The sequence below is a fragment of the Coregonus clupeaformis genome, chromosome 2, assembly GCF_020615455.1.
Source record: "Coregonus clupeaformis isolate EN_2021a chromosome 2, ASM2061545v1, whole genome shotgun sequence".
Taxonomy (NCBI): Eukaryota; Metazoa; Chordata; class Actinopteri; order Salmoniformes; family Salmonidae; genus Coregonus; species Coregonus clupeaformis.
Genome location: NC_059193.1, coordinates 40407835 through 40435778, shown reverse-complemented (window position 1 = coordinate 40435778; position 27944 = coordinate 40407835). Strand labels below are relative to the sequence as shown.

Genomic DNA, 27944 nt, shown 5'->3' with positions numbered 1-27944 from the left:
CCCTAGTTTAGTTTCCTCTTCATTCGAATCGAAGGTTGGCTGCAAGTTTGAGGTTTTGTGTGTTTGTACAAACGTTTGAGGGACAAAAGGATAAATAAACAATATTCAGCATAAGATATACTGGTTTCATTGAAAGAACAAACAGTAGCTATCCAAGTGGATGTACAGTATATACAACAGTATACACTTCATTTAGGGACAATGTGAAAGTTAAGAGATAGTACATTTACTAAAACTGTGTTCAGGTTGTAGGGAAATGTTGCTTACACAGAGACAATGAGCTCATATTTTCAACATCAATTAGTCATTGCATTGTTCCTCTTTCTCCAGTGGCAATAGCCACAGACCCAACCATTTCAAACACACACAGAGAGTTAAATGGACAGTGTCATCTAACCAACAACAAAAGAAATATAACAAAGAAAAGCCATCTTTCTCTTCTTATGAAAACTTGTTTTCGAATGTGGGAGGGATGCAAGTCAAACAAAAGCGTGCAGCAGGGCGGACGTCTTTGTAAAACCCACATTCACACCTTCCTGCAGCTCTGACAGGTCTGTTGCCAAGCAACAGCCCCTGTCTCACTGGCACTAGTTCTTCACATGTGGCACAGCTAGACGAACCTCAAGAGCTGTTCAGATGGTTGGGGGGGGGTGTGACTCATATCAGACAGTGACAATGGCTGCTTTTAGAGACACTGATTAACACTCAGCATGTGATGATGACCCCAATTATCTGTCCCTCACAAAGTGCTAACAGGCACAGATTACAATACAACATTCATTGTTTCATCATGGCCATCTTGTAATGTAGTGTTTTATATTGAGTTTGTTTGGTTCAACTTTTTCTTCAGGGACAAAGTATGCTTGATATACATTGAAAGCATTCTACACGGAAAGTAAGTACTGAATAACAGGTCGGTTAACAAATGGTACTCATAAACTTTAAAATAATCATATTTTAATAAATTACATACAAAAAAACGGATTCGAAACACAGAGAGGTTGGACACATCAAAAAGTGACAAAACAAAGCAGCTGAACATATATCACCAAATACTGAAAAAACGAATTGAAATCAACTAAAAGGTAGTAATCAAAACATTCATTGAAATCAAACATTGAACGACAACAATACATTTACTATGCACAGGCACTGCATAGGCTGACAGCTAACATAATAATACTAGCCATAAGAGATGGAGTGAGATGAGATAAAGGGAGAGAAGGATTGAGAGATGGAGGGAGAGATGGCAGGAGAAGTGGAGCGAGGGATGGAGGCTCCTCAGAGGAGGTTGTGGAGGAGGGCGGTGGCTAGGGCGGTGAGGGTCAGGCTGAGGGAGGAGACGGCAGCAGAAGCAGTGGCACTCTGGAAAGGCACTGTGTGCTTCAGCATCCACTTCTTCTCCTCTGTCAGGCCCTGCCTGTCCAGCTCCGCCCCCATTAGCTCACGTATGGTCAGGTAGTACTTATCCAGCCACTGCAGCTGAAGGGGATAACAGTGGAGAATGGGTCAGTGGGACACAGACACACATGAGCAGCAAACCAGTGCCACACACCACAGTAAGCTGGCACGCACACACATAGAGTGGGGAAAAAAAGTATTTAGTCAGCCACCAATTGTGCACGTTCTCCCACTTAAAAAGATGAGAGAAGCCTGTAATTTTCATCATAGGTACACGTCAACTATGACAGACAAAATGAGAAAAATAAATCCTGAAAATCACATTGTAGGATTTTTAATGAATTTATTTGCAGATTATGGTGGAAAATAAGTATTTGGTCAATAACAAAAGTTTCTCAATACTTTGTTATATACCCTTTGTTGGCAATGACACAGGTCAAACATTTTCTGTAAGTCTTCACAAGGTTTTCACACACTGTTGCTGGTATTTTGGCCCATTCCTCCATGCAGATCTCCTCTAGAGCAGTGATGTTTTGGGGCTCTCGCTGGGCAACACAGACTTTCAACTCCCTCCAAAGATTTTCTATGGGGTTGAGATCTGGAGACTGGCTAGGCCACTCCAGGACCTTGAAATGCTTCTTACGAAGCCACTCCTTCGTTGCCCGGGCGGTGTGTTTGGGATCATTGTCATGCTGAAAGACCCAGCCACGTTTCATCTTCAATGCCCTTGCTGATGGAAGGAGGTTTTCACTCAAAATCTCACGATACATGGCCCCATTCATTCTTTCCTTTACACGGATCAGTCGTCCTGGTCCCTTTGCAGAAAAACAGCCCCAAAGCATGATGTTTCCACCCCCATGCTTCACAGTAGGTATGGTGTTCTTTGGATGCAACTCAACATTCTTTGTCCTCCAAACACGACGAGTTGAGTTTTTACCAAAAAAGTTCTATTTTGGTTTCATCTGACCATATGACATTCTCCCAATCCTCTTCTGGATCATCCAAATGCACTCTAGCAAACTTCAGACGGGCCTGGACATGTACTGGCTTAAGCAGGGGGACACGTCTGGCACTGCAGGATTTGAGTCCCTGGCGGCGTAGTGTGTTATTGATGGTAGGCTTTGTTACTTTGGTCCCAGCTCTCTGCAGGTCATTCACTAGGTCCCCCCGTGTGGTTCTGGGATTTTTGCTCACCGTTCTTGTGATCATTTTGACCCCACGGGGTGAGATCTTGCGTGGAGCCCCAGATCGAGGGAGATTACAGTGGTCTTGTATGTCTTCCATTTCCTAATAATTGCTCCCACAGTTGATTTCTTCAAACCAAGCTGCTTACCTATTGCAGATTCAGTCTTCCCAGCCTGGTGCAGGTCTACAATTTTGTTTCTGGTGTCCTTTGACAGCTCTTTGGTCTTGGCCATAGTGGAGTTTGGAGTGTGACTGTTTGAGGTTGTGGACAGGTGTCTTTTATACTGACAACAAGTTCAAACAGGTGTCATTAATACAGGTAACGAGTGGAGGACAGAGGAGCCTCTTAAAGAAGAAGTTACAGGTCTGTGAGAGCCAGAAATCTTGCTTGTTTGTAGGTGACCAAATACTTATTTTCCACCATAATTTGCAAATAAATTCATTAAAAATCCTACAATGTGATTTTCTGGATCTCAATTTGTCTGTCATAGTTGACATGTACCTATGATGAAAATTACAGGCCTCTCTCATCTCTTTAAGTGGGAGAACTTGCACAATTGGTGGCTGACTAAATACTTTTTTCCCCACTGTACATGCATTTACACATGCCACATGCACCAGTGGAGGCTCCTCAGAGGATGAAAGGGAGGACCATCCTTCTCAGTGAATTTATGAATTTTTTAAACTGTGAAACCTTAAAAAAGTGATCATTTTTAGATAAAACTATGCTAAATATATTCACATCACCAAATAATTGATTACAACACACTGTTTTGTGATGAAGGTCTACAGTAGCCTCAACAGCACTTTGTAGGGTAGCACCATTGTGTAGCCGGAGTACAGCTAGTTTCCGTCATCCTCTGGGTACATTGACTTCAATACAAAACCTAGGAGGCTCATGGCTCTCACCCCCTTCCATAGACTTACACAGTAATTATGGCAACTTGGTTAGCTACCTGCAGATTCATGCAGGGCAGTAACGTCATGAGTTGGTATTGTTAATTGTTTAGCTAGCTAGCTAATGTTAGCTGGCTGGCTCGCTAGCTAACGTTACATGTACGATCTTGTTATTCATTTCTCAGAGCCATTTGCTTGGCTAGTTATAGCCTAATGTTAGCTAGCTAACATTGAACCTGGTTGGTTAGCTACCTGCAGATTCATGCAGGGTAGTAACGTCATGGTTTGGGATTATGGTTAATTGTTTACCTAGCTAGCTAGCTACATTTCTTAACAAAAGACTCCACTATGCAAGTAAACATTTCGGGTGCGTTCGTAAATTCATTCTGAGTATGCCAGATCGCAGAATAACTGATGAATTTACGAACGCTCAACACCCGTTGAATATGGCCGTGTCAGTAAATGTTGGCAAAAAAGCGTAGTTATATTGTTGCCAGCAGCACAGTTACAGTCACCAACGCTCTGAATAACATGAACACAGTCTAACCAGCTCTGCTAGGGTGAGTAAAATGGTCAGTGGGGTGTTCTCTCATTAAATGGGTGCTTAGCTTGGGTGCTTCACTGCCGTTGTGAGGTCAGAACGCTCGGATCAACCCTACTCCTCAGCCAGAGCGTCCAGTGTGCACTCTGAACGTTCCGAGAGTGAAACGAGATGGGTGGGACTAAAGCTTAACAGGGTGTGAACGATGCTGAATGGGTGTAGACAAAGAAGAGCTCTTCAGTAGGTACCAAAACATTCAAAGGCCATTTTCTCAAAAGTGAGATTACAAATTTATCAACTTTCAAAGCAGAATTACTTTCCCATTGTTCCTCATATGCAGTGTCCGATATACCATTTTGTAGCTCTGTGTCTCTGCTTTTATCCAATGTAAAAAACACCATTTCAAATTTTGCTACATAAGACCGAATCAAGGCGGTTGGTCACATATACACACACAGTGAATGTATATATTTTTTATCTTGCTTTGTTTGCTCTTTTCCATATTATGTCTATGGCTGATGAGCTACCCAGGAAAGGGCTGAGCATAGCTCATATTAATATATGTAGCCTTAGAAATAAGGTTAATGAAATCAATAACTTGCTAACATCAGAAAACATTAATATATTAGCCACATCAGTAGCAATACACGGATATAACATCTATAGAAGAGACAGGAATGCTTATGGGGGAAGGGTTGCTGTATATATTCAGAGCCATATCCCTGTAATGCTTAGAGAAGATCTTATGTCAAGTGTTGTGGTTGCAGGGTCACCTGGCACATCTAAAGCCTTTTGGGGTGTTGCTATAGGCCACCAACTGCTAACAGTCAGTATCTAAATAATGTGTGTGAAATGCTTGATAGTGAATGTGATGTAAACAGAGAGGTCTAATTTCATGGGGACCTGAATATTGACTGGTTTTCATCAAGCTGTCCGCTCAAGAGGAAGCTTCTCACTGTAATCAGTGCCTGTAATCTGGTTCAGGTTATTAGGGAAAGGGAAAGGGAAAGGGAGATATCTAGTCAGTTGTACAACTGAATGCATTCAACTGAAATGTGTCTTCCGCATTTAACCCAACCCCTCTGAATCAGAGAGGTGCGGGGGGCTGCCTTAATCGACATCCACGTCTTCGGCGCCCGGGGAGCAATTAGGGTTAAGTGCCTTGCTCAAGGGCACATCGACAGATTTTTCACCTAGTCGGCTCGGGGATTAGAACCAGCGACCTTTCGGTTACTGGCACAACGCTCTTAACCACTAAGCTACCTGCCGCCCTATTAATCAACCGACCAGGGTGTTTACAAACACTACAGGAACAAGATCATCCACATGTATTGATCACATTTTTACTAATACTGTAGAACTTTGTTCTAAAGCTGTATCCGAAACCCATTGGATGCCGTGATCACAATATAGTGGCTACATCCAGGAAAGCCAAAGTTCCAAAAGCTGGACCTAAAATAGTGTATAAGAGATCATACAAAATATTTAGCTATGCCTCTTATGTGGATGATGTTAAAAATATTTGTTGGTCTGATGTGATTAATAAGGAGCATCCAGACGCTGCACTTGATGAATTTATGAAATTGTTACTTCCAATTATTGATAAACATGCGCCTGTTAAGAAACTGTCTGTTAGAACTGTTAAGGCTCCATGGATTGATGAGGAATTGAAAAACTGTATGGCTGAAAGAGATGGGGCAAACCGAGTGAATAATAGGTCTGACTGGCTGACTTACTGGAAATTGAGACATTTTGTGACTAAAGTCAACAAAAAGAAGTAGAAACTGTATTATGAAGTCAAGATCAATGATATAAAGAATGATGGGAAAAAAACATTGGAGTACTTTAAATGAAATGATGAGCAGAAAGACAAATTCAACTCCACCTTTCATCGAATCAGATGGCTTATTCATCACAAAACCATTTGCCAATTATTTTAATGATTACTTAATTGGCAAAGTGGGCAAATTTAGGCAGGAAGTGCCAACAACGAACGGTGAGCCATCGTACTCGTATTAAAAAACAAATAATGAAAGAAAAGCATTGCAAGTTAGAATTGTGTAAAGTTAGTGTGGGAGAGGTGGAAAAAATATTGTTACCGATCAATAATGATAAACCTCCTGGCATTGACAACTTAGATGGAAAGCTACTGAGGATGGTAGCTGACTCTATAGCCATTCCTATCTGTCATATCTTTAATCTGAGTTTAAAGGAAAGTCTTTGTCCTCAGGCCTGGAGGGAAGCCAAAGTCATTCCGCTACCCAAGAGTGGTAAAGCTGCCTTTACTGGTTCTAACAGCAGACCTACAGCTGTATCAGCTTGCTGTCAGCTCTTCGCAAACTGTTGGAAACATTTTTGTTTGATCAAATACAATGCTACTTCCCTGTAAACAAATTAACAACAGACTTTCAGCATGCTTATAGAGAAGGGCACTCAACATGTACTGAAATGACACAAATGACTGATGATTGGTTGAAAGAAATTGATAATAAGAAGATTGTGGGAGCTGTACTGTTAGATTTCAGTGCAGCCTTTGATATTATTACCTCTTGTTGAGAAAATGTATGTGTTATGGCTTTTCAACCTCTGCCATATCGTGGATTCAGAGCTATCTATCAAAAAAAAAACTCAGAGGATTTTCTTTAATGGAAACGTCTCTAATGTACTGCAGGGCAGCTCTCTAGGCCCTCTACTCTTGTCTATTTTTACCAAAGACCTGCCACTGTCATTAAACAAAGTATGTGTGTCCATGTATGCTGATGATTCAACCAAATACACATCAGCAACCACAGCTAATGAAGTCACTGAAGCCCTTAACAAAGAGTTGCAGACTGTTTTGTAATATGTGGCTAGTCATAAACTGCTTCTGAACATCTCTAAAACTAAGAGCATTGTAGTTGGTACAAATCATTCTAGACCCTCAGCTGAATCTGGTAATGAATGGTGTGGCTGTTGAACAAGTTGAGGAGACTAAATTTCTTGGTGTTACCTTAGATTGTAAACTGTCATGGTCAAAACATATAGATTCAATGGTTGTAAAGATGGGGAGAGGTCTGTCCGTAATAAAGAGATACTATGCTTTTTTGACACCACACTCCACAAAGCAAGTCCTGCAGGCTCTAGTTTGATCTTATCTTGATTATTGTATGGTCAAGCGCTGCAAAAGAAAGACCTAGTTAAGCTGCAGCTGGTCCAGAACAGAGTGGCACGTCTTGCTCTTCATTGTAATCAGAGGGCTAATATTAATACTATGCATGCCAGTCTCTCTTGTCTAAGAGTTGAGGAAAGACTGACTGTGTCACTTCTTGTTCTTTTAAGAAACATTAATGTGTTGGTATTTCCTAATTGTTTGCATAGTCAACTTACACACAGCACTGACACACACACACTTACCCCACCAGACATGCCACTAGAGGTCTTTTCACAGTCCCCAGATCCAGAACAAATTCAAGGAAATGTACAGTATTATACAGAGCCATGAGTGCATGGAACTCCCTACCATCTTATATAGCGCAAGTGAACAGCAAACCTGGTTTCAAGTGAACAGCAAACCTGGTTTCAAAAAACAAATAAAGCAACACCTCACGGCACAATGCCTCTCCCCCGTGACCTACTTGTGTGTATGTATTGACATATATGTGTAACTGATAGATGCACACACACACACTACATGTTAATGTTTTTAAATGCATGGCAATTGTAAAGTATTTTGTCTGTGATGTATTTTTCGTTATACGTCAGACCCCAGTAAGACTAGCTGTCGCCATTGGCGTCGGCTAATGGGGATCCTAATAAATCAAATCAAAACAGTAGCAGTACTAAAATAGGACATGTGTGACCCATTTCAAGAAGCTATGCGCATGTTGCACATCACTACTTCACAGGAGAGACATTTTAAAGTTTTTATGGCTTTTACAGTAGTCATATTATGTGTGTGTCCAGAAATAGTGTGAGATTCACTTTTAGTGACAGGTGTAGCTAACTTTATTCAAATTGCATAATATATGAGCACTGTTTACAATAAAACAAGGCAGCACGGCTGAACATAAAGGAGTAGATTACGGATCAGGCTACATGTACAAAATGAAAGTGCTGGCTTTGTTTTCTCTGAGACCACGAATAGAAAGTAATATCACTGCTGATAAACTTCATACGTGGTTTCTCCAAAAAAACTTGCAGGTCTTGAAAGCTGCCTGAAAACTATGAGGGGGATTTTCAGAGGAAACCCACACTATCAGCATGAATACACCTCAACCTGTCAGTCTGAAGCTCTAATGTGTATTTACCTCATGCTATCATACTAGATGTCACAGATAATTGAACCTTTCAATGTTTTTGAACCTTCAGTCATAACTATAATGCAGTCATAATAATGACCTAATGTACATCACAGAGATCATATCAAATTACACATTTTACAAAGTGGGATTCTATATAATAAATAACAAATATTTAAATTTAAATATATATTAAATTACATTAAATATGTAATTGTATGATGGACATCATGTCAGTCTTAATTCAGTTGTTAATTAAGCTGACACTAGCTGTGATGACTGGTGAGGATGTTTTATCATGACTGCTGATGATGTGATATCTGCTGTCATTGCAGTAAGTAGGCCTCATGACAGAGGGTACAAGTTAAGTGTCAACACCATGTGTTTCTTACCTGTTGTGCGCTCATGAGAGCAGTGTCAATCAGCTTCCTGTCATACGGGACTAATGACACAGTCTCAAAGGTCAGGTAATTATGGCCATACTGCAGGAGACAAATACACAAAGGGTAGAAAGTCAATGATTGTCACAGTCTTTGGCCACATTCCTAGCGGACTACATTGCAGACACATGCCAGATCTCACAACCATTGTATGTGTGATGTAAGTGCCTTAATGTGTTTGGACCCCAGGAAGAGTAGCTGCTGCCTTGGCACCAACTAATGGGAATCCCTAATAACTACAAATACAAATGGGTTTAACTTATCAGCAAACCACATCATATAATATAGCAATCTGATGTCGACTGCGCAGTCGATGACGTGGCACACAACTATTGGTTGATACAATGCCTGAAGCCGGGCTGGAACACAACCGTTGACATCCCTTATGGAAAAGTCACGTCTCATGAAGCCGATTTCACACGTGAAACACATGATTTTCGGACATTTCACAGGTAAAAATCGCACATTTGGAAACACGTAATTTTCAGACATTCTACATTTGACATCTGACAATTGACGTCATATTATGGATAGCTAGAATCTTTTCACAGCTTTAATACATCCCCATCATAGTTAAATGTTATTAATATTTACCCACACTTATCTGGTATTTCCACATGTTTAATAAAAATGCTGTAGTTAAATAGTTTATCTACCTTTGTGTGAGCTGGCACGATGACGACAACATCTTCAATACGGATCCCAAAGTCATTTTCCTTGTAATATCCTGGTTCTGGAATAGATACAACCTGCTCATGAAATAAAGGTCTCCATTCTCTTCCTATTCATTCAAGTCAAAATGGCAGCTAAAAAATCTAAATGAACCTTATGATGAACCTCAAGATGTTAATTGAAGATAAGGACACAAATTTGATTTGGTAAGATCTTACCTATAGACGTGAACATGCCTTCCCGGAATGGAATGTTATTGCTCTGAAAGCCAACAGGCCCTGTGATGGAATAAGATTTGTAAAATCCAAAACTCTATGGTCACATAGAGCTACTTTAATTTCCTTCTGTTATTTTCAATAGTGTATTATTCAAGGGTTTTATTTTGCATTTAGATAAAATAATACAGTGTGATTGGCACATTTCTTTCACGTCACCTTGACTACAATGAAATCATAACAACTCTGAATATCAGTATCATAAAACGATACTAAAGATGATAGACTAAAAAGATACAATGAGTAAAGCAATTATACACTCATGGACGCCAAAGTAGTTTCCCACGCCGTGACCCGTTCCATGGCCGTAGTTCAGGCCCACTTCCCACAATGCCCGGCGCCCCAGCATCTCCATGTTAACACCTGTTGATAAACAAAAGCGTTAACGTGCCCTGGTGTAAAACATCCTTCAAGCCTTTACAACCACTTCTTGATGGCATACTTTAAAACATGTATTTTTACTTCCTCTCTTGAAGTAATCACTGATTTAACACAACCGTGAAAGTAAAGGTTCCCTCATATACCTTTCACAAATACAGTCATGTCAGATCAGCGATCTCAAAGAAGGAAAGATGAATTTTCAAAGTATTCAACAAACAGGGCCTCAGACAGACCCAATGTACTTTTTGTAAAATAAGCACAAAATCACCTTGCTAGGGGACTAGTGAAAAAAGAGGGCCCTCTTGTGGTTGTATAGAATATCACTCGTATGCTTTTACATATCCACCAGTAGTAACCTCTGACAGTGTGACGTGAATGAACATCTGCTTCGGTGAAGTTGTAAATTGCATTGCACTCACCTTTTGTCCCTGAGGGGAAGATGGTCCGAGAGATCTCAATATTTCCCATGAGCACACGAGTGAAGGCTTCCTTTGATGTGAGAGAACGGTGTTGATCAGAGAATTGGTTTGAAATTATGAGAATAGACGTATGAAATAACTATAGGCTACATAAAGGTATACAATGGGGAGAACAAGATTCCATCTCTCACAGTTGAAGTGAACCTATGATAAAAATTACAGACCTCTACATGCTTTGTAAGTAGGAAAACCTGCAAAATCGGCAGTGTATTAAATACTTGTTCTCCCCACTGTATATCAGGTATAAAGGTCATTTATATATCTACATATTCATTTGACAGAGGTAATACAATTTCACTTAGGGCCCCCAAAAGGCTAGGGCCAGCTCTGACTGCATGTGTTGGTATGGATGTGGGTACGCAGACCCACACGCCACTGCGGCCCCTCATGATGAGTTCAGATTTTTTGTGGCCCCCACCCCCATCAAAGTTGCCCATCCCTGGTATATACAGTTGAAGTCAGAAGTTTACATACACATTAGCCAAATACATTTCAACTCAGTTTTTCACAATTCCTGACATTTAATCTTAGTAAAAATTCCCTGTCTTAGGTCAGTTAGGATCACCACTTTATTTTAAGAATGTGAAATGTCAGAATAATAGTAGAGAGAATTATTTATTTCAGCTTTTATTTATTTCATCACATTCCCAGTGGGTCAGAAGTTTACATACACTCAATTAGTATTTGGTAGCATTGCCTTTAAATTGTTTAACTTAGGTCAAACGTTTCGTGTAGCCTTCCACAAGCTTCCCACAATAAGTTGGGTGAATTTTGGCCCGTTCCTCCTGACAGAGCTGGTGTAACTGAGTCAGGTTTGTAGGCCTCCTTGCTCACACGCTTTCTCAGTTCTGCCCACACATTTTCCATAGGATTGAGGTCAGGGCTTTGTGATGGCCACTCCAATACCTTGACTTTGTTGTCCTTAAGCCATTTTGCCACAATTCTGGAAATATGCTTGGGGTCATTGTCCATTTGGAAGAACCATTTGCGACCAAGCTTTAACTTCCTGACTGATGTCTTGAGATGTTGCTTCAATATATCCACATACTTTTCCTTCCTCATGATGCCATCTATTTTGTGAAGTGCACCAGTCCCTCCTGCAGCAAAGCACCCCCACAGCATGATGCTGCCACCCCTATGCTTCACGGTTGGGATGGTGTTCTTCAGCTTGCAAGGCACCCCCTTTTTCCTCCAAACATAATGATGGTCATTATGGCCAAACAGTTCTATTTTTGTTTCACCAGACCAGAGGACATTTCTCCAAAAAGTACGATCTTTGTCCCCATGTGCAGTTGCAAACCGTAGTCTGGCTTTTTTATGGCGGTTTTGGAGCAGTGGCTTCTTCCTTGCTGAGCGGCCTTTCAGGTTATGTCGATATAGGACTCGTTTACTGTGGATATAGATACTTTTGTACCTGTTTCCTCCAGCATCTTCACAAGGTCCTTTGCTGTTGTTCTGGGATTGATTTGCACTTTTCGCACCAAAGTACGTTCATCTCTAGGAGACAGAACGCGTCTCCTTCCTGAGCGGTATGACAGCTGCGTGGTCCCATGGTGTTTATACTTGCGTACTATTGTTTGTACAGATTAATGTAGTTCCTTTCAGGCGTTTGGAAATTGCTCCCAAGGATGAACTGGACTTGTGGAGGTCTACAATTTTCTTTCTGAGGTCTTGGCTGATTTCTTTTGATTTTCCCATGATGTCAAGCAAAGAGGCTCTGAGTTTGAAGGTAGGACTTGCAATACATCCACAGGTACACCTCCAATTGACTCAAATTATGTCAATTAGCCTGTCAGAAGCTTCTAAAGCCATGACATCATTTTCTGGAATTTTCCAAACTTTTTAAAGGCACAGTCAACTTAGTGTATGTAAACTTCTGACCCACTGGAATTGTGATACAGTGAATTATAAGTGAAATAATCTGTCTGTAAACAATTGTTGGAAAACTTGTGTCATGCACAAAGTAGATGTCCTAACCGTCTTGCCAAAACTATAGTTTGTAAACAACCTAAGTTTATGTAAACTTCCAACTTCAACTGTATAAAGCTACTTAGCCCCATAGGGCCACCTGTACCTTCTGCATCTCGGTGGGGGTCCCCCAGTGAACAGTTCGTGTGATGTCAGTGGTCCCATCTCTATGGATTTCAAGAACACAAGTCATGGCTCACATTTGATTCAATATGGATAATAACTGAAAAATATACTGCAAGTGTTTACCATAGAGATCCTATTAAATTGCTAATCTAATGTGTTATTTGTAATTCTATGGTGATAACTACATTCTCAACTATAGTGAGAAAGCTTCTCTACTCACAGATACTGGCCACCAGAGTCCACCAGGTACATCTCATCAACAGTAAGCTTTCTGCTGGTTGCATTAGAAGGGCTATAACACAACGTTTGTGACAAAACAATAGAGTTAGTGGTACTGTGAGGCAGATACTAAGCAAAAACATTAGGAGACAAGGTGGAAAAGAAAGTTATAGATACCTATAGTGGGCCAGAGCAGCATTGGGCCCACTGGCAGATATGGTTTCAAAGCTTGGCCCCCTGCTGTCCTTCTGCTTGCTGTCAAGTGTCAAAGATAGTGTTAGCGATTAAGTGTGTGTGTCTGCTTAAGTGTGTGTGCGTGCACACATGCATGTGTGTGTGTGTCTTCTCCCCACCTGCGACACTCATTGACATAATATGCTGCTGTCATCTCTGTCTCTTTCCCCTCTGGTACAACTTTTTCCAGCCACATCAGTAGCTGTATGACTGCCACAGCATCCCTCACCTACGGAGAGCAAGAGAGGACAATCAGACCACACAAGGTTTTCTCCTTTTGCAACAAAGGAGTAGGAACGTTACCCCTGAACCCTGGGGCTGTATGTTTCAATCGTCTCAAAGTAGGACTGCTGATCTAGGATCAGGTCCATGTAATCTTATTAATTGCAATCTAAAAGATAATACTGATCCTAAATCAGAACTCCTATTCTGAGATAGTTGATAAATACGGCCCCTGATCTCAGATCAGCTTTCTGTTTTTTCCCCACAGTGGTTGAGATTTTCAAACTGGTGGAGGTTAGGATTTGTAATGGTTTAGGTTAGGGTGTGTAAGGGTTTAGGTTAGGGTGTGTAATGTTTGAGGTTATGGTGTGTAATGTTTGAGGTTAGGGTGTGCAATGGTTGAGGTTAGGGTTTGTAAGCTGATTACTAGATCTGATTCAAAGGACAACTTCCATCCAGAGTCATAATCCATACAAACACCTTGTCATTATGGCCCATATGAAATGTGAATGCCATGACAACAGTCTGTCATATCTTACTGCCGAGCTCAGATCTGTATCTTTATTCGGATCCCCATTAGCTGACAGCCATGACGACAGGAATAGAGGAATTTATAATAACACCATAAATGTAAGGGCTTTATTGGTGCCAATCATAAAAACTGACTTTAATGGTAATGGATAGAAGACAGAAAATCTTAGACAGGATATCCCATGAAGGGTATTGAAAGCACTAATGCAAACTTATGCAATCTTGCCTCCAATATAACAATCCCCATATGGAAAAGTATGGCTTGTTGAGATGAACTGATAACACATTGGATCTGAATGCTCTCAGACAGCTATTGGAGCCACTGGCGTCTCTGTTGTGAGACTTTATGGCTTAATAAGAGCACAACTCAATAAAGAGAGGGAATAGGGAGTCTTGTGTTTTCAGCTGTGTGTGTGTGTGTGTACATGTTTTCCTACCTTATCAGGACCATAATGTCCTGACAAGTCACCAGAATGTCCTGACAAGGTAGGAAAATAAGAATAGTTCTGAATTAGTTAAAATGCTATTTTAGGCTTAACGGTTTGATTTGGGGTTTGGGGTTAAGGTTAGGGTTAGGAGTTAGGGAAAATAGGTGTGTGTGTCACATACATGAGCGTCTCTCAGGATGTGCTGCTCTGTCTTGTCCTTCACTGCTTTAGTGGTCAGCACCGGGGAGTAGGCACTGGTCAGTAGCTTCTCCTAAAATGGAGGGGTAGAGAGATATGGTTTTAATACTCTCCGTTCATACTCATGTACACGCAATGCGACACAACAACAACCTACTTCTACAGTAAAGTGTAGGGAGGCGTGATAAATAAATATACCACACATTGAAAGAACCTTTCCCAGTCACTGAGGGGTGTAATAATAGGTTATATACCACCCCTGTCCTCACTTCTGGAGTGATGAGCTCGTACAGGGCATAGTTGGTGTACTCTGTTCCGATCCACACTTTTACACCAAGTCTGGTCATGTAGTTCTTCAGCATTGTCCGCACTTGGTCATATTCTAACAACTGCACACAGTGGGCCAGGTAACAAGTGGAGTTCAAGTATAACTTCAAGTCCTCTGTCACTCTGTCCTTGTGTACAAACAACCTGAGAGGGAGATACAAACAGGCCGACAGACCAATAGGCTCATGAACAACGTTTATGGTACACAAGGGGCACGTTTGAACGTTGTAAAGCAATATTTTACATGATGAAAAGGACTTCAGACCCACCAGATCTCATTTAAGGTCAGTAGTGTGTAGGAGTAGAAGAAGGGGTTGAAGGGCACATCATTACCACGCAGATTAAACAGCCCTGAAACAGAGCAGATAAGAAGACTGAAATGAAGACTTCAAATGATTAAATGTTAAGTGAATGAATATGAATGTGGAGTGTCCAGGTTTGACGTTCTTACAGGCAGTCTCATCAAGAGCAGAGAGCAGGACCGCTGTGGGCTTGTAAGGATTTTCTGTCATCTGAGTCCGTATGTGTTCCACTTTCATCTGCCAGGTCCTCTCTGTCAAATGGGTGTGTGTCGGCGCCAGAGGAGAAAACACACACAAACAGACTCTGGGTCACCATAATGGCCATTAGTTTTATGATCCCTCCATTTACTTACGGTCTAACAGTGGAGTGTATTCATGGATGCCAAGGGAAGCCAGGCTTCCCCAACAAATTGACCAAGATTTAAAATAATTTATCTTTCATCACTTGGTGTTTCATAATTTTCCTTCAATTCTTAAGAGGCTGAATGTATCTCACCGGAGAAAGCATCCAAGTGAGTGAAACAGCGCCCCTCTGTCTCTGTATGTGTAGGCCATCTATCTGATGCTGTCAGGTCAAAAAGAGTATGACATTGTTGCCACCTGTAGCATTGAATGCAAGGGAAGCCAGCGAGCATTTGGCCTCCCTTGATAAAAAAGTATAAAATAATAGTCAATCAGTATTGAGCTAAACTGAGCGAGCTCATCTGTGAATGGTCCTGGTGCACCAAAAAAAAGTGTAAAGTGAAGCCAGTTTAGATTTGGCTTCACTCCAATCACATCACTTCAAGAGCAATATGTAATTGACAGAAACAACTTGAATTGTTGCATCTCTTTGTGTTGTTGTCCTCCGGTGGCTAGCTAAAATTGGCCCTTTCCTAAATTAGCCATAGATGGAGATAGGTATTTGGACTTGTGGTTTTACTTAATTCTCCGTACTGGCCAATGATTATAACGGCGATTCTGATCCAACCATAAATTCCTACAATGTGCCAATGTGGCCTGAGAGGATGGAAGTTCAATATGTAGCTAGATGTAAGTCGCTCTGGATAAAAATAAAAGCGTGTACTGTATGACAGAGTCATAGACCATTTCGTAAACATAAAGAGAGAAAGATGGCATTGGCGTTTCTCTACAAGTAGGGTGAGTCAACATGTTTTTTGTACTTGCATGAACGCACGCACACACACAGAAATCAGAACCATGGACAGCCACATCATATTTAGCTTACGTTGATTGGACTAAATTGTTTTTGGTATCTTTGAGTTGTCACTACATTAGATTAAGCACAGGTGATTTGATTATGTTAAAATGTTGAAGTTAAAATGGTGCTGGAATAGTGGAGGCAGCTCCTGTTTTCTTTGGGACTTGCGGTTACTCTCCGTGGTTCTAAATCAATAGTTGTTTAGTAGTCCAAACATGTTGGAAACATTAACTTGCTTGACCATGCTGTAGGTCATGTTATTGTTTGTTACATGTAATATGCTTTGTGGACTTCATTGGACAGAGGTTGCTCTCCGGTTTTGTGATGAAACAAAGGTGTGGTTGAATTTTTATGTCTCAGCCTTAGGCCTATACAGTATGTGACAGTCGAAAGGCATCTGAACAAATAGGTTATAGAGCAAACAATGCAATTATCACAACACATAGGTTGTAATATGGCTATTTTTTTTCTGGCTTGGCTTCCTCAGTGATTTTACCCACGCACTGCTACTGCTGTCTAATCATGATAATAGGAACCAAAAAGGTAAAACCATAGAGAAAACACAAATGACATTATGCTATAGAGACCTCTGATTATTCACTGTTAATGGTTTATACACATTTTCCATGAATTCTCCGTAGACTTTTAACCACATTTTCATGACTATTATTATAGCCTACATGAAAAAGTAAGCATTATTGACACTGGAAAGCTGCTGTGTCTGATGCAGTGTAGACCTACCACTTCCTGCCATGTTGCACTTGATCAAGGCACTTAGCCCCCCACATAGAACTGCACTGTTAGTCACATGTTGTCAACATGTGGTCAACCCTCCATCTGGAGAGCTCCTGGGTGTGAAGGTTTGGTTTTTGAAACAGCCCTGAAACACCCAAGTCTGCTTATCGAGGTCCTGTTGAGCAGCTGATTGATTGATCATATTTAAAAGTGTGCTTTCATGAATTACATTAACAACATTTATGAAACTAATTTCCATTACTTTTCATGACTTTACAAACCATAATTTGACAATTTGGAACAGCGCATCATGCCATTCAGGCGGGCTCATTTTCAATCTGTGCAATCTCGAACAGCCTACTGTCACAGATTCACAGACTAGCAGCAAATAAACTTGAACAAAGCGGAAACAGGAAATGAATGCCCACTCTCCCTTGCTATTCAGTGAAGATCCCATCTTCATTCTGGTTTGATAAAAAATGTTTTGCCTCAGTGTGTGAATCTGGGCCAGTCATAGGCTACTTTGTTTTTATAGAGGAGCTGGTACGCAATTCCCCCAAAATTAGATTTGCCAGTATGCGTTCAGGACAGCTCCGGCCCAAATCAAGCACTGAGTATCAGTGATTATTATCTGGGGAAACACACAGAGACAAGACTAATGGTACAACCCCATTCATTGGCCCCTTTCCACATAGTAATTACCTGCAGTGATAGCCAGCCATAAGCAATTAAAGGGGATGTTAATGACAGTTTGTGAGCCTATGGCTTTCTGCGCTGTTAGCAAGTATTTATCTATTCATCAGCCCAGAGCTAAGGGAACTGCACAGTAACTTACTCACTCACTCACACACTCAACACACGCACACACTCACACACATGGATAGACACTGACACACACACACCTACGACTCTGTCGGGCAGGCGGATGAGGTTATCAGGAGGGATGGGGGGTCTGTCTGTCCACACTCTGTCCACCAGGTTGTCAGGTAAGGACTTCAGCATTAGCTTGGCTGGAACTAGGTTGTAGCTGTAGGACTCATAGGTTTCTATGGGGGGTGGAAAAGACAACCATTATACTGTAGTACATCCTGAAGGGATCACATACACAGCATATATGCACTCACTGTAGTTTAAGTCATTTTGGATAAAAGCATCTGCTAGCTGGCATATATAGTGGCATATACAGTGCATTCGGAAAGTATTCAGACCCTTTCCCTTTTTCCACATTTTGTTACGTTACAGCCTTATTCTAAAATGGATTAAATAAATACAAATCCTCATCAATCTACACACAATACTCCATAATGACAAAGTGAAAACAGGTTGTTAGAAATGTTTGCAAATGTATTAAAAATATAAAACAGAAATACCTTATTTAAATAAGTATTCAGACCCTTTGCTATGAGACTCGAAATTGAGCTCAGGTGCATCCTGTTTCCATTGATCATCTTTGAGATGTTTCTACAACTTGATTGGGTCCACCTGTGGTAAATTCAATTGATTGGACATGATTTGGAAAGGATCACACCTGTCTATATAAGGTCCCACAGTTGACAGTGCATGTCAGAGGAAAAACCAAGCCATGAGGTCGAACGAATTGTCCGTGGAGCTCCAAGACAGGATTGTGTCAAGGCACAGATCTGGAGAAGAGTAACAAAAAAAATTCTGCAGCATTGAAGGTCCCTAAGAACACGGTGGCCTCCATCATTCTTAAATGGAAGAAGTTTGGAACCACCAAGACTCTTCCTAGAGCTGGCCGCCTGGCCAAACTGAGCAATCAGGGGAGAAGGGCCTTGGTCAGGGAGGTGACCAAGAACCCAATGGTCACTCTGACAGAGCTCCAGAGTTCCTCTGTGGAGATGGGAGAACCTTCCAGGACAACCATCTCTGCAGCACTCCACCAATCAGGCCTTTATGGTAGAGTGGCCAGACGGAAGCCACTCCTCAGTAAAAGGCACATGACAGCTCGCTAGGAGTTTGCCAAAAGGCACCTAAAGGACTCTCAGACCATGAGAAACAAGATACTCTGGTCTGATGTAACCAAGATTTAACTCTTTGGCCTGATTGCCAAACTTCACGTCTGGAGGAAACCTGGCACCATCCATACGATGAAGCATGGTGGTGGCAGCATCATGCTGTGGGGATGTTTTTCAGCAGCAGGGACTGGGAGACTAGTCAGGATCAAGGGAAAGATGAACGTAGCAAAGTACAGAGAGATCCTTGATGAAAGCCTGCTCCAGAGCGCTCAGGATCTCGGACTGGGGCGAAGGTTCACTTTCCAACAGAACAACGATCCTAAGCACACAGCCAAGACAACGCAAGTGGCTTCGGGACAAGTCTCTGAATGTTCTTGAGTGGCCCAGCCAGAGCCCAGACTTGAACCCAATCGATCATCTCTGGAGAGATCTGAAAATAGCTGGGCAGCGACGCTCCCCATCCAACCTGACAAAGCTTGAGAGAGTCTGCAGAGAAGAATGGGAGAAACTCCCCAAATACAGGTGTGCCAAGCTTGTAGCGTCATACCCAAGAAGACTTGAAGCTGTAATCGCTGCCAAAGGTGCTTTAACAAAGTACTGAGTAAAGGGTCTGAATACTTATGTAAATGTCATATTTCAGTTCTTTCTTTTTTTTATAAATGTACAAAAATGTATAAAAACATGTTTTTGCTTTGCCATTATGGGGTATTGTGTGTAGATTGATGAGGGGAAAAAACGATTTAATCAATTTTAGAATAAGGCTGTAACATAACAAAATGCGGAAAAAGTCAAGGGGTCTGAATACATTCCGAATGCACTGTATTAGATAGTACATTAATACTTATTTCAAATTATCGCTATTAGGCGAATGGTCACTACTGTATAACAACTGGTTTTGTTGGTCTTAATAATTAAAATGCCTATTAATATTTTCCATACGGTTTGGGTTGATGTCTTTATTGATGCTAAACCAAAGTGCCATAGTCTGTCAAGTGTGACATGGATCTTTATGGGCTGCCTTACGGATAGAGAAGAGGAACGGGTCAAAGCCGATGTCGTCAGTGTCCGAAACCTCCCGAATCAGCCAGTCAGTTATACTGCTGATGGATACTGTGGAGCAGAAGCAACAATAGGACAGACATTTATTCCCCACATTTTGAATGATTTCAGAACATCAAGTATGATCGATTAATTAATGAAGAGATTAGCGTGAAATGTATTAAAGTTTTATGCGGATTTAAAACGTATCTGTTGTTGTGCCTGGTGGGAGAAATTTGTTTGAGTAAACATTGTCACAACAGTCATCTTCCTTGCCGAACAGTTTCATTTGTTCAGATTACATAAATTAATGTTGGCCATTTGGGTGCATTGACAATGTGTTTGTTTAAGGTTACCTCTATCATAGCTCTATTATAATAATATACTGAACAAAAAAATAAACACAACATGCAACAATTTCAAATATAGTTACAGTTCATATAAGGAAATCAGTCAACTGAAATGAATTCATTAGGCCCTAATCTATGGATTACACATGACTGGGCAGGGGCGCAGCCATGGGTGGGCCTGGGCGGGCATAACCAATCAGAATGAGTTTTTCCAGGCCCAGCCAATCATCGTTTTTCTCCACAAAAGGGCTTTATTACAGACAGAACTACTCCTCAGCACACCCCCTCCCCCTCTGACGATCTCGCGGGTGAAGAAGCCGGATGTGGAGGCCCTGGGCTGGCGTGGTTACACGTGGTCTGCGGTTGTGAGGTCAGTTGGACGTACTGCCAAATTCTCTAAAACGACGTTAGAGGTGACTTATGGTAGAGAAATGAACATAACGTTATCTGGCAACAGCTCTGGTTGACATTCCTGCAGTCAGCATGCCAATTGCACACCCCCTCAAAACATCTGTGGCATTGTGTTGTGACAAAACTGCACATTTTGGCCTTTTATTGTCCCCAGCACAAGGTGCTCCTGTGTAATGACCATACTGTTAAATCAGCTTCTTGATATGCCACACCTGTCAGGTGGATGGATTATTTTGACAAAGGATAAAATGCTCACTAACAGGGATGTAAACAAATTTGTGCAAAAATTTTAGAGAAATAAGCTTTTTGTGCGCATGTAAAATTTCTGGGATCTTTTATTTCAGTTCATGAAACATGGGACCAGCACTTTACATGTTGCATTTATGTTTTTGTTCAGTATACTGTATATTTGATAATACACCGGGTGTGCTACCTTGTCCCAGACCTGCTGTTCGACCCCCTCACTTCCTACCTGCTGCTGCACCTTTCACTTTGAAACTTTGAATGTTTGTTTATGAAAAGCCAACTGACATTGTGTTGAACTGTTGTACCCTCTACAGTCACCATGGTTATTATTTGACCCAGCTGGTCATCTATGAACGTTTGAATGCCTTAAAAAAAAATCTGGTTTTATTGGCCATACAGTATGTACTCATAAATCTCCACCCGGTACAGCCAGAAGAGCCTGGTTTCTCTCTAGGTTTCTTCCTATGTTACTGCGTTCTAGGGAGTTTTTCCTAGACACTGTGCTTCTGCGTCTGCATTGCTTGCTCTTTGGGGTTGTAGACTGGGTACAGTTTCTGTAAAGAACTTTGTGCTGCTGATGATGTAAAAAGGGCTTTATAAAATACATTTGATTGATTAATTGATGGCTTGCATGCCTATCACTGTGTGCTTTCTGTGTGTGTGTTTATGATTGTAATTCCTTTCTCCTTTCGTAGTTCCATTCAGATAGAGATGGGGATTTGAAATGAGAGGAGGAGGCAGACAGGAAAGCAACACAGTCTGCAGCTCTAGTCTAGTCAACACAGTCTGCAGCTCTAGTCTAGACAACACAGTCTGCAGCTCTAGTCTAGTCAACAGTCTGCAGCTCTAGTCTAGACAACACAGTCTGCAGCTCTAGTCTAGTCAACAGTCTGCAGCTCTAGTCTAGACAACACAGTCTGCAGCTCTAGTCTAGTCAACACAGTCTGCAGCTCTAGTCTAGTCAACACAGTCTGCAGCTCTAGTCTAGACAACACAGTCTGCAGCTCTAGTCTAGTCAACAGTCTGCAGCTCTAGTCTAGTCAACAGTCTGCAGCTCTAGTCTAGTCAACAGTCTGCAGCTCTAGTCTAGTCAACAGTCTGCAGCTCTAGTCTAGACAACACAGTCTGCAGCCCTAGTCTAGTCAACACAGTCTGCAGCTCTAGTCTAGTCAACACAGTCTGCAGCTCTAGTCTAGACAACACAGTCTGCAGCTCTAGTCTAGTCAACAGTCTGCAGCTCTAGTCTAGACAACACAGTCTGCAGCTCTAGTCTAGTCAACAGTCTGCAGCTCTAGTCTAGTCAACACAGTCTGCAGCTCTAGTCTAGTCAACAGTCTGCAGCTCTAGTCTAGTCAACAGTCTGCAGCTCTAGTCTAGTCAACACAGTCTGCAGCTCTAGTCTAGACAACACAGTCTGCAGCTCTAGTCTAGTCAACAGTCTGCAGCTCTAGTCTAGTCAACACAGTCTGCAGCTCTAGTCTAGTCAACAGTCTGCAGCTCTAGTCTAGTCAATACAGTCTGCAGCTCTAGTCTAGTCAACACAGTCTGCAGCTCTAGTCTAGACAACACAGTCTGCAGCTCTAGTCTAGTCAACAGTCTGCAGCTCTAGTCTAGTCAACACAGTCTGCAGCTCTATTCTAGTCAACACAGTCTGCAGCTCTAGTCTAGACAACACAGTCTGCAGCTCTAGTCTAGTCAACAGTCTGCAGCTCTAGTCTAGTCAACACAGTCTGCAGCTCTAGTCTAGTCAACAGTCTGCAGCTCTAGTCTAGTCAACACAGTCTTAAGCTCTAGTCTAGACAACACAGTCTGCAGCTCTAGTCTAGTCAACAGTCTGCAGCTCTAGTCTAGTCAACACAGTCTGCAGCTCTAGTCTAGTCAACAGTCTGCAGCTCTAGTCTAGTCAACACACTGCAGCTCTAGTCTAGACAACACAGTCTGCAGCTCTAGTCTAGTCAACAGTCTGCAGCTCTAGTTGAGTCAACACAGTCTGCAGCTCTAGTCTAGTCAACACAGTCTGCAGCTCTAGTCTAGACAACACAGTCTGCAGCTCTAGTCTAGTCAACAGTCTGCAGCTCTAGTTGAGTCAACACAGTCTGCAGCTCTAGTCTAGTCAACACAGTCTGCAGCTCTAGTCTAGACAACACAGTCTGCAGCTCTAGTCTAGTCAACAGTCTGCAGCTCTAGTCTAGTCAACAGTCTGCAGCTCTAGTCTAGACAACACAGTCTGCAGCTCTAGTCTAGTCAACACAGTCTGCAGCTCTAATCTAGACAACACAGTCTGCAGCTCTAGTCTAGTCAACAGTCTGCAGCTCTAGTCTAGACAACACAGTCTGCAGCTCTAGTCTAGTCAACAGTCTGCAGCTCTAGTCTAGTCAACACAGCCTGCAGCTCTAGTCTAGTCAACACAGTCTGCAGCTCTAGTCTAGTCAACAGTCTGCAGCTCTAGTCTAGACAACACAGTCTGCAGCTCTAGTCTAGTCAACAGTCTGCAGCTCTAGTCTAGACAACACAGTCTGCAGCTCTAGTCTAGTCAACCGTCTGCAGCTCTAGTCTAGTCAACACAGCCTGCAGCTCTAGTCTCTTTTTTGCAATAAAGTATCATGCACACAAACTACACACACAATCTACATGTTAATGTTTTTAAATGTATGTAAATTCTAAAGTATTTTGTCTGTAATGTATTTTCCGTTAAATATCGGACCCCAGTAAGACTAGCTATTGCCATTGACATCGGCTAATAGAGATCCTAATAAATCAAATCAAATCATCTTACCATCTCTCTCCAGCTCCCAGTTGCAGTCCATTTGGCGTTCAGCCTGGACCCAGTAGCGACTGTCTGTCCAGAGGACCGCCTTGTTCAGGGTCACCACTGCTGTGCCTGGGGAGGGAGGGTTACATTACACATCATGGAGAGTTGTGTTCAGTTTGAATGATGCATGGCTGTGTGGTCATCTCAGAGTTAAGAGTACTTACATGACAAGTACGTACCAGAGGGACGTACAACAGTACCAATGATCACAAAATGTACCAAATCATTCAAGGAATTTTCATAACACAATCATAACAGCTTTGTAATAGTGGTGTTGACCTCTATTTATATATCGCAAACTGCCAGACTCAGACTAATCTGAACATCTGCCAGATAAAAAAAAAATACTATAAAATTGCTTGTCTTATTCTCAGGGGAGAAATTCTAACTGTGCTTGGAATGATCTATTCATCTGCCTGAGCTCTAGCACAGAAATGGCATTGATCATCCGTTTATGTCAGTGCAATAGTCCAGGAATAGATCTCCCCATCAATCTGTCCAACCTGGACTCAAGGGTAGACTTAACATAGTATACGTAAATCTGTCTCCCTCCATTTAGTATGGTATCTATTAATTTGTGGATGTCCATCATCCATTTCATTTGATATTTTACGAATTACAATTCGTATGATATGTTACGAATTGCAATTTTTACAATATGTTACGAATTTGCAATACATATGATATGTTACGAATTCCAAGTTGTTGTTGCTAATGTTAGCTAGGTTTCTAAAGCTAACGTTAGCTAGGTCGCTAATGTTATCTAGGTGGCTAAAGCTAACGTTAGCTAGGTTGCTAATGTTAGCTAGGCTAGGGGTTAAGGTTAGGGTTAAGGTTAGGAGTTAGGTTAAAGGGTTAAGGTCAGGGGAAGGGTTAGCTAACATGCTACGTAGTTGCAAAGTAGCTAAAAAGTAGTAAGTAGTTGCTAATTTGCTCAAGTTGTTCGTGATGAGATTCGAACACACAACCTTTGGGTTAGGGTTAGGGTTAGGGTTAGGGTTAGGTAGATGTTGGTAGATGTTCACGTTATACACCCACCTATCAACCCCGACCCACCACCCTCCTTTCATTTTTGCCTTAAGAACCTTTTGTCTTATGTAACGATACCAAATGTAACATATCATACTAATTTCAGTGTCCCGGATTTGAGTTTACTATGTTACTTCTAGTCTATGAGACCAGGCTGATCGGTCTATGGAAGCTCCCTGATTCACAGCTCATCTGTCACTCATCAATGGTTCTGTGAGGGTGGGGGAGGGGGCAGGGAGCTGATGGATGTGAGAAGGAGAAGCAATGAAGATGGAGGAGTGGAAGAGAGGGTAGGAGAAGTGGAGGACAGGGGAGGAATGACTGTGGGACTAGGAGGTAGGAGAGGATAAGGAGGAGGAGGGGAGAGGAGGAGGAGGGGGGGTGAGAGATGAACTGAGAAGTAGAGGTGAGGTGAATGGGAAGGACTAAAACTGAGACAAGAGGAGATAAAGGGGGTGTGGTATTTTAGAACTGAGGGGAGGAGAAGTAGGAGAGGAGGGGAGAAAAAAGAAGGGAGGAAAGGACATAGAGATACCTACCTGCAGAGCCTGTGAAGCCCGACATAAAGGCCATCCGTGCATCACGTGGGGCAATGTACTCACTCTGTAGGAGATACACATGTTGTCAGCACCACACACAACACATACACACACACTTGGTCACCATGCACACACACATGCGTACACACACACACACTCCTACCAGGTGAGCGTCTGTCCCAGGGATGATGTAGGCAGAGACATTGAGAGAACTCATAGCCTCCCTCAAGGCCTGCAGCCGTAGGGTAGTGTTGACCACGGTGGAAGGCAGGTACTGGAACAAACAGAAGACAGGGTCAGAGGGCTGAATTCCAACCATAAAATCTGTGTGAATCGCCTATTGACATGAATGCATGATTAACGTGATTGTCAGAGTCACGATGAGTGGATTTCTCAGACTGAATGAGTAAAGTAAAACAACAGTGAAATTGAGCGATATTTAGTGTAGATTCCTTACCCCGTATTCATAAAGCGTTTCAGAATAGAAGTGCTGATCTACGATTAGTTTTTTAAAATAATAAATAATAATTAATCAAATTATATGGACAGGGAGGACCTGATTCTAAATCAGAACGCCTACTCTTGAGTTTCTTTATAAATATGGGCCCAGGCTAATTATGCCAATGAGTGAAACTAAGAGTTGTAAAAGCAGGGTTGCATACTGTGTGTCTGACCTGATTATATATTCACTGACCTGACACTCATTCACTACACATTTATTTGAGTCCCCAGAAGGGACATGGTATACAAAGACACATGGTGTAACAGCACTACATCTGACCTAGATCATCATACCGGTGGGATTTTAGAGCAGTTCCTCTCAGACCCAACATCAGCACGAATGACATTCCAGCTTCCTGAAATGAGAAAAAAACAAATGAGGAAGAGACCTTGGAAAGTGACAATTATACTGCTGTGTAAGCACATTCCTAGATCAATGTTGAGTACTGTTGTTGTTCAGTCACTGATTTTATCAGACATTATAGTAAGCGCTGGGATTTGTCCCCCAAAATCAATGTAACTTCATCCAGGGGCAAATGAGGACTAAATGCAATGGTGAGAAAATGCCAAATTGTAGAAGCTCTGCAAGTAGACAAAGAAGAGAGCAGCCAGCCAAATCGTGTATAATAACTTTCATAAAATCACAGTGCAACACGATAGTACTCTCAAACAAGACAATAGAAGCAATCAAAAGATTGACTTCTAAACAACATTTCAGAATGCATAATCATTGATAGAGTGTCATTCTCATTACATTCATTCTCAGGCAAATTCCATGCAAAGATATTCCAATGAATAATACAACAGGCATGACACAAACAGCAGATGGCAAATTCTAATGTACCCTTTACCAACCAAAAGCCTCTCGCATAGCCTTTCGCACAGAAATCATGCACTGTGCACTTATTAATATGGATACATCAATCATCACATGAAGTTAGAACTAAACTTTTACCTCCAAGTGCCAGAAGAGTGCCAACCAGGAGCCAGTCAGAAAAGGGCATCTTGGCACAAACTGTCTGCCACCAGCGATTCCACAGAGAGAGTGACGGCTATGCCTGTGCTCCTGCGTGAATGTACTGTATGTGAGACAGGTGTGTGTATCGGTGTGTGTGTCAGTGTCTGTGAGTGTGTTGCCACGTCTCTCTCTCTCTCTCTCTCTCTCTCTCTCTCTCTCTCTCTCTCTCTCTCTCTCTCTCTCTCTCTCTCTCTCTCTCTCTCTCTCTCTCTCTCTCCTCCCTCTCTCTCTCGCTATGATACACCATGTACTATCCCCTCTTCTGATAGAGATCAACCACATCAGCTTAAAGGGTGGATCTTTGGCTGAGGTATGGATCTCTTTTCTCCATGCCATAAAATCTCTTTGCTCCATGCCATAAAAACCAGTGTGTCATTTTGCTGCTGGTGCTCAGCTGCAATGCTTGTTGCCCTTCTCTCTAAGCAGTCCGAGGCATATAAAAGGCTTCCCTTTTATTGTATTTCCTGGTTAGAAATAACAGAATTAATAGAAGAACCTGATAACACAGGCATTTATTATATTTAATACAGGTGGTCTCTTGAAAGAAAATCTATTTTGCAATAGAGGTATGTTCTGCACGAGATACCCAAGCCTTGCTGCATTTAATAGTGCAACACTGTGGTCATCCGGCACAGGGCTCCTGGATTTATGCCTCTCACACACACAGCCATTTTATCTTGTTTTTCACTCCTGCCATTGAGATGGGAGGCACCTATAGGCTCCAGTACACAGCCAACACATGCCATGAAGGTGCATACAACATAATGAGTGTGTATGTGTGTGTGTCCGTCTGTGTGCAGTACGTGCGCAGATTCACAGACACAAGACCACTTCAGGTAATTCCTCCTAGGTCTCAGTGGAAAACATAGGCTACTAGTCAGTGTTCGATTTCTACAACCTCTCTCGCCTATGATGTGAGCAGAGGGCATAGGAGAGAGGACAGGAGATGATAGGGGAGAGGAGACTCTATTAGACTGTGTTCCAT

At 41.9% G+C, this 27944-nt stretch overlaps 1 protein-coding gene across 2 annotated transcripts; it reads right to left on the bottom strand.

Moving 5' to 3' along the window:
- Nucleotides 1–111: 111 nt before the first annotated feature.
- Nucleotides 112–27071, bottom strand: xpnpep2 (X-prolyl aminopeptidase (aminopeptidase P) 2, membrane-bound). Of its 2 annotated transcripts, none has more exons than XM_041842043.1 (21): nt 26897–27071; nt 26236–26297; nt 25604–25714; nt 25441–25504; nt 23837–23941; nt 20039–20125; nt 17942–18085; nt 15253–15354; nt 15071–15152; nt 14729–14945; nt 14458–14547; nt 13215–13324; nt 13039–13116; nt 12863–12934; nt 12623–12683; nt 10489–10558; nt 9947–10051; nt 9632–9691; nt 9398–9474; nt 8694–8783; nt 112–1482 (listed from the first exon to the last, which is right to left on the bottom strand). In XM_041842043.1, the coding sequence occupies exons 1-21, from the start codon at nt 26943–26945 to the stop codon at nt 1282–1284; spliced, it is 2037 nt and encodes a 678-aa protein (XP_041697977.1). In that variant the 5' UTR covers nt 26946–27071; the 3' UTR covers nt 112–1281. The 2 variants fall into 2 exon arrangements, with proteins under 2 accessions (XP_041697977.1, XP_041697986.1); XM_041842052.1 differs by having other exon boundaries at nt 14744–14945; nt 26897–27070.
- Nucleotides 27072–27944: the final 873 nt, after the last annotated feature.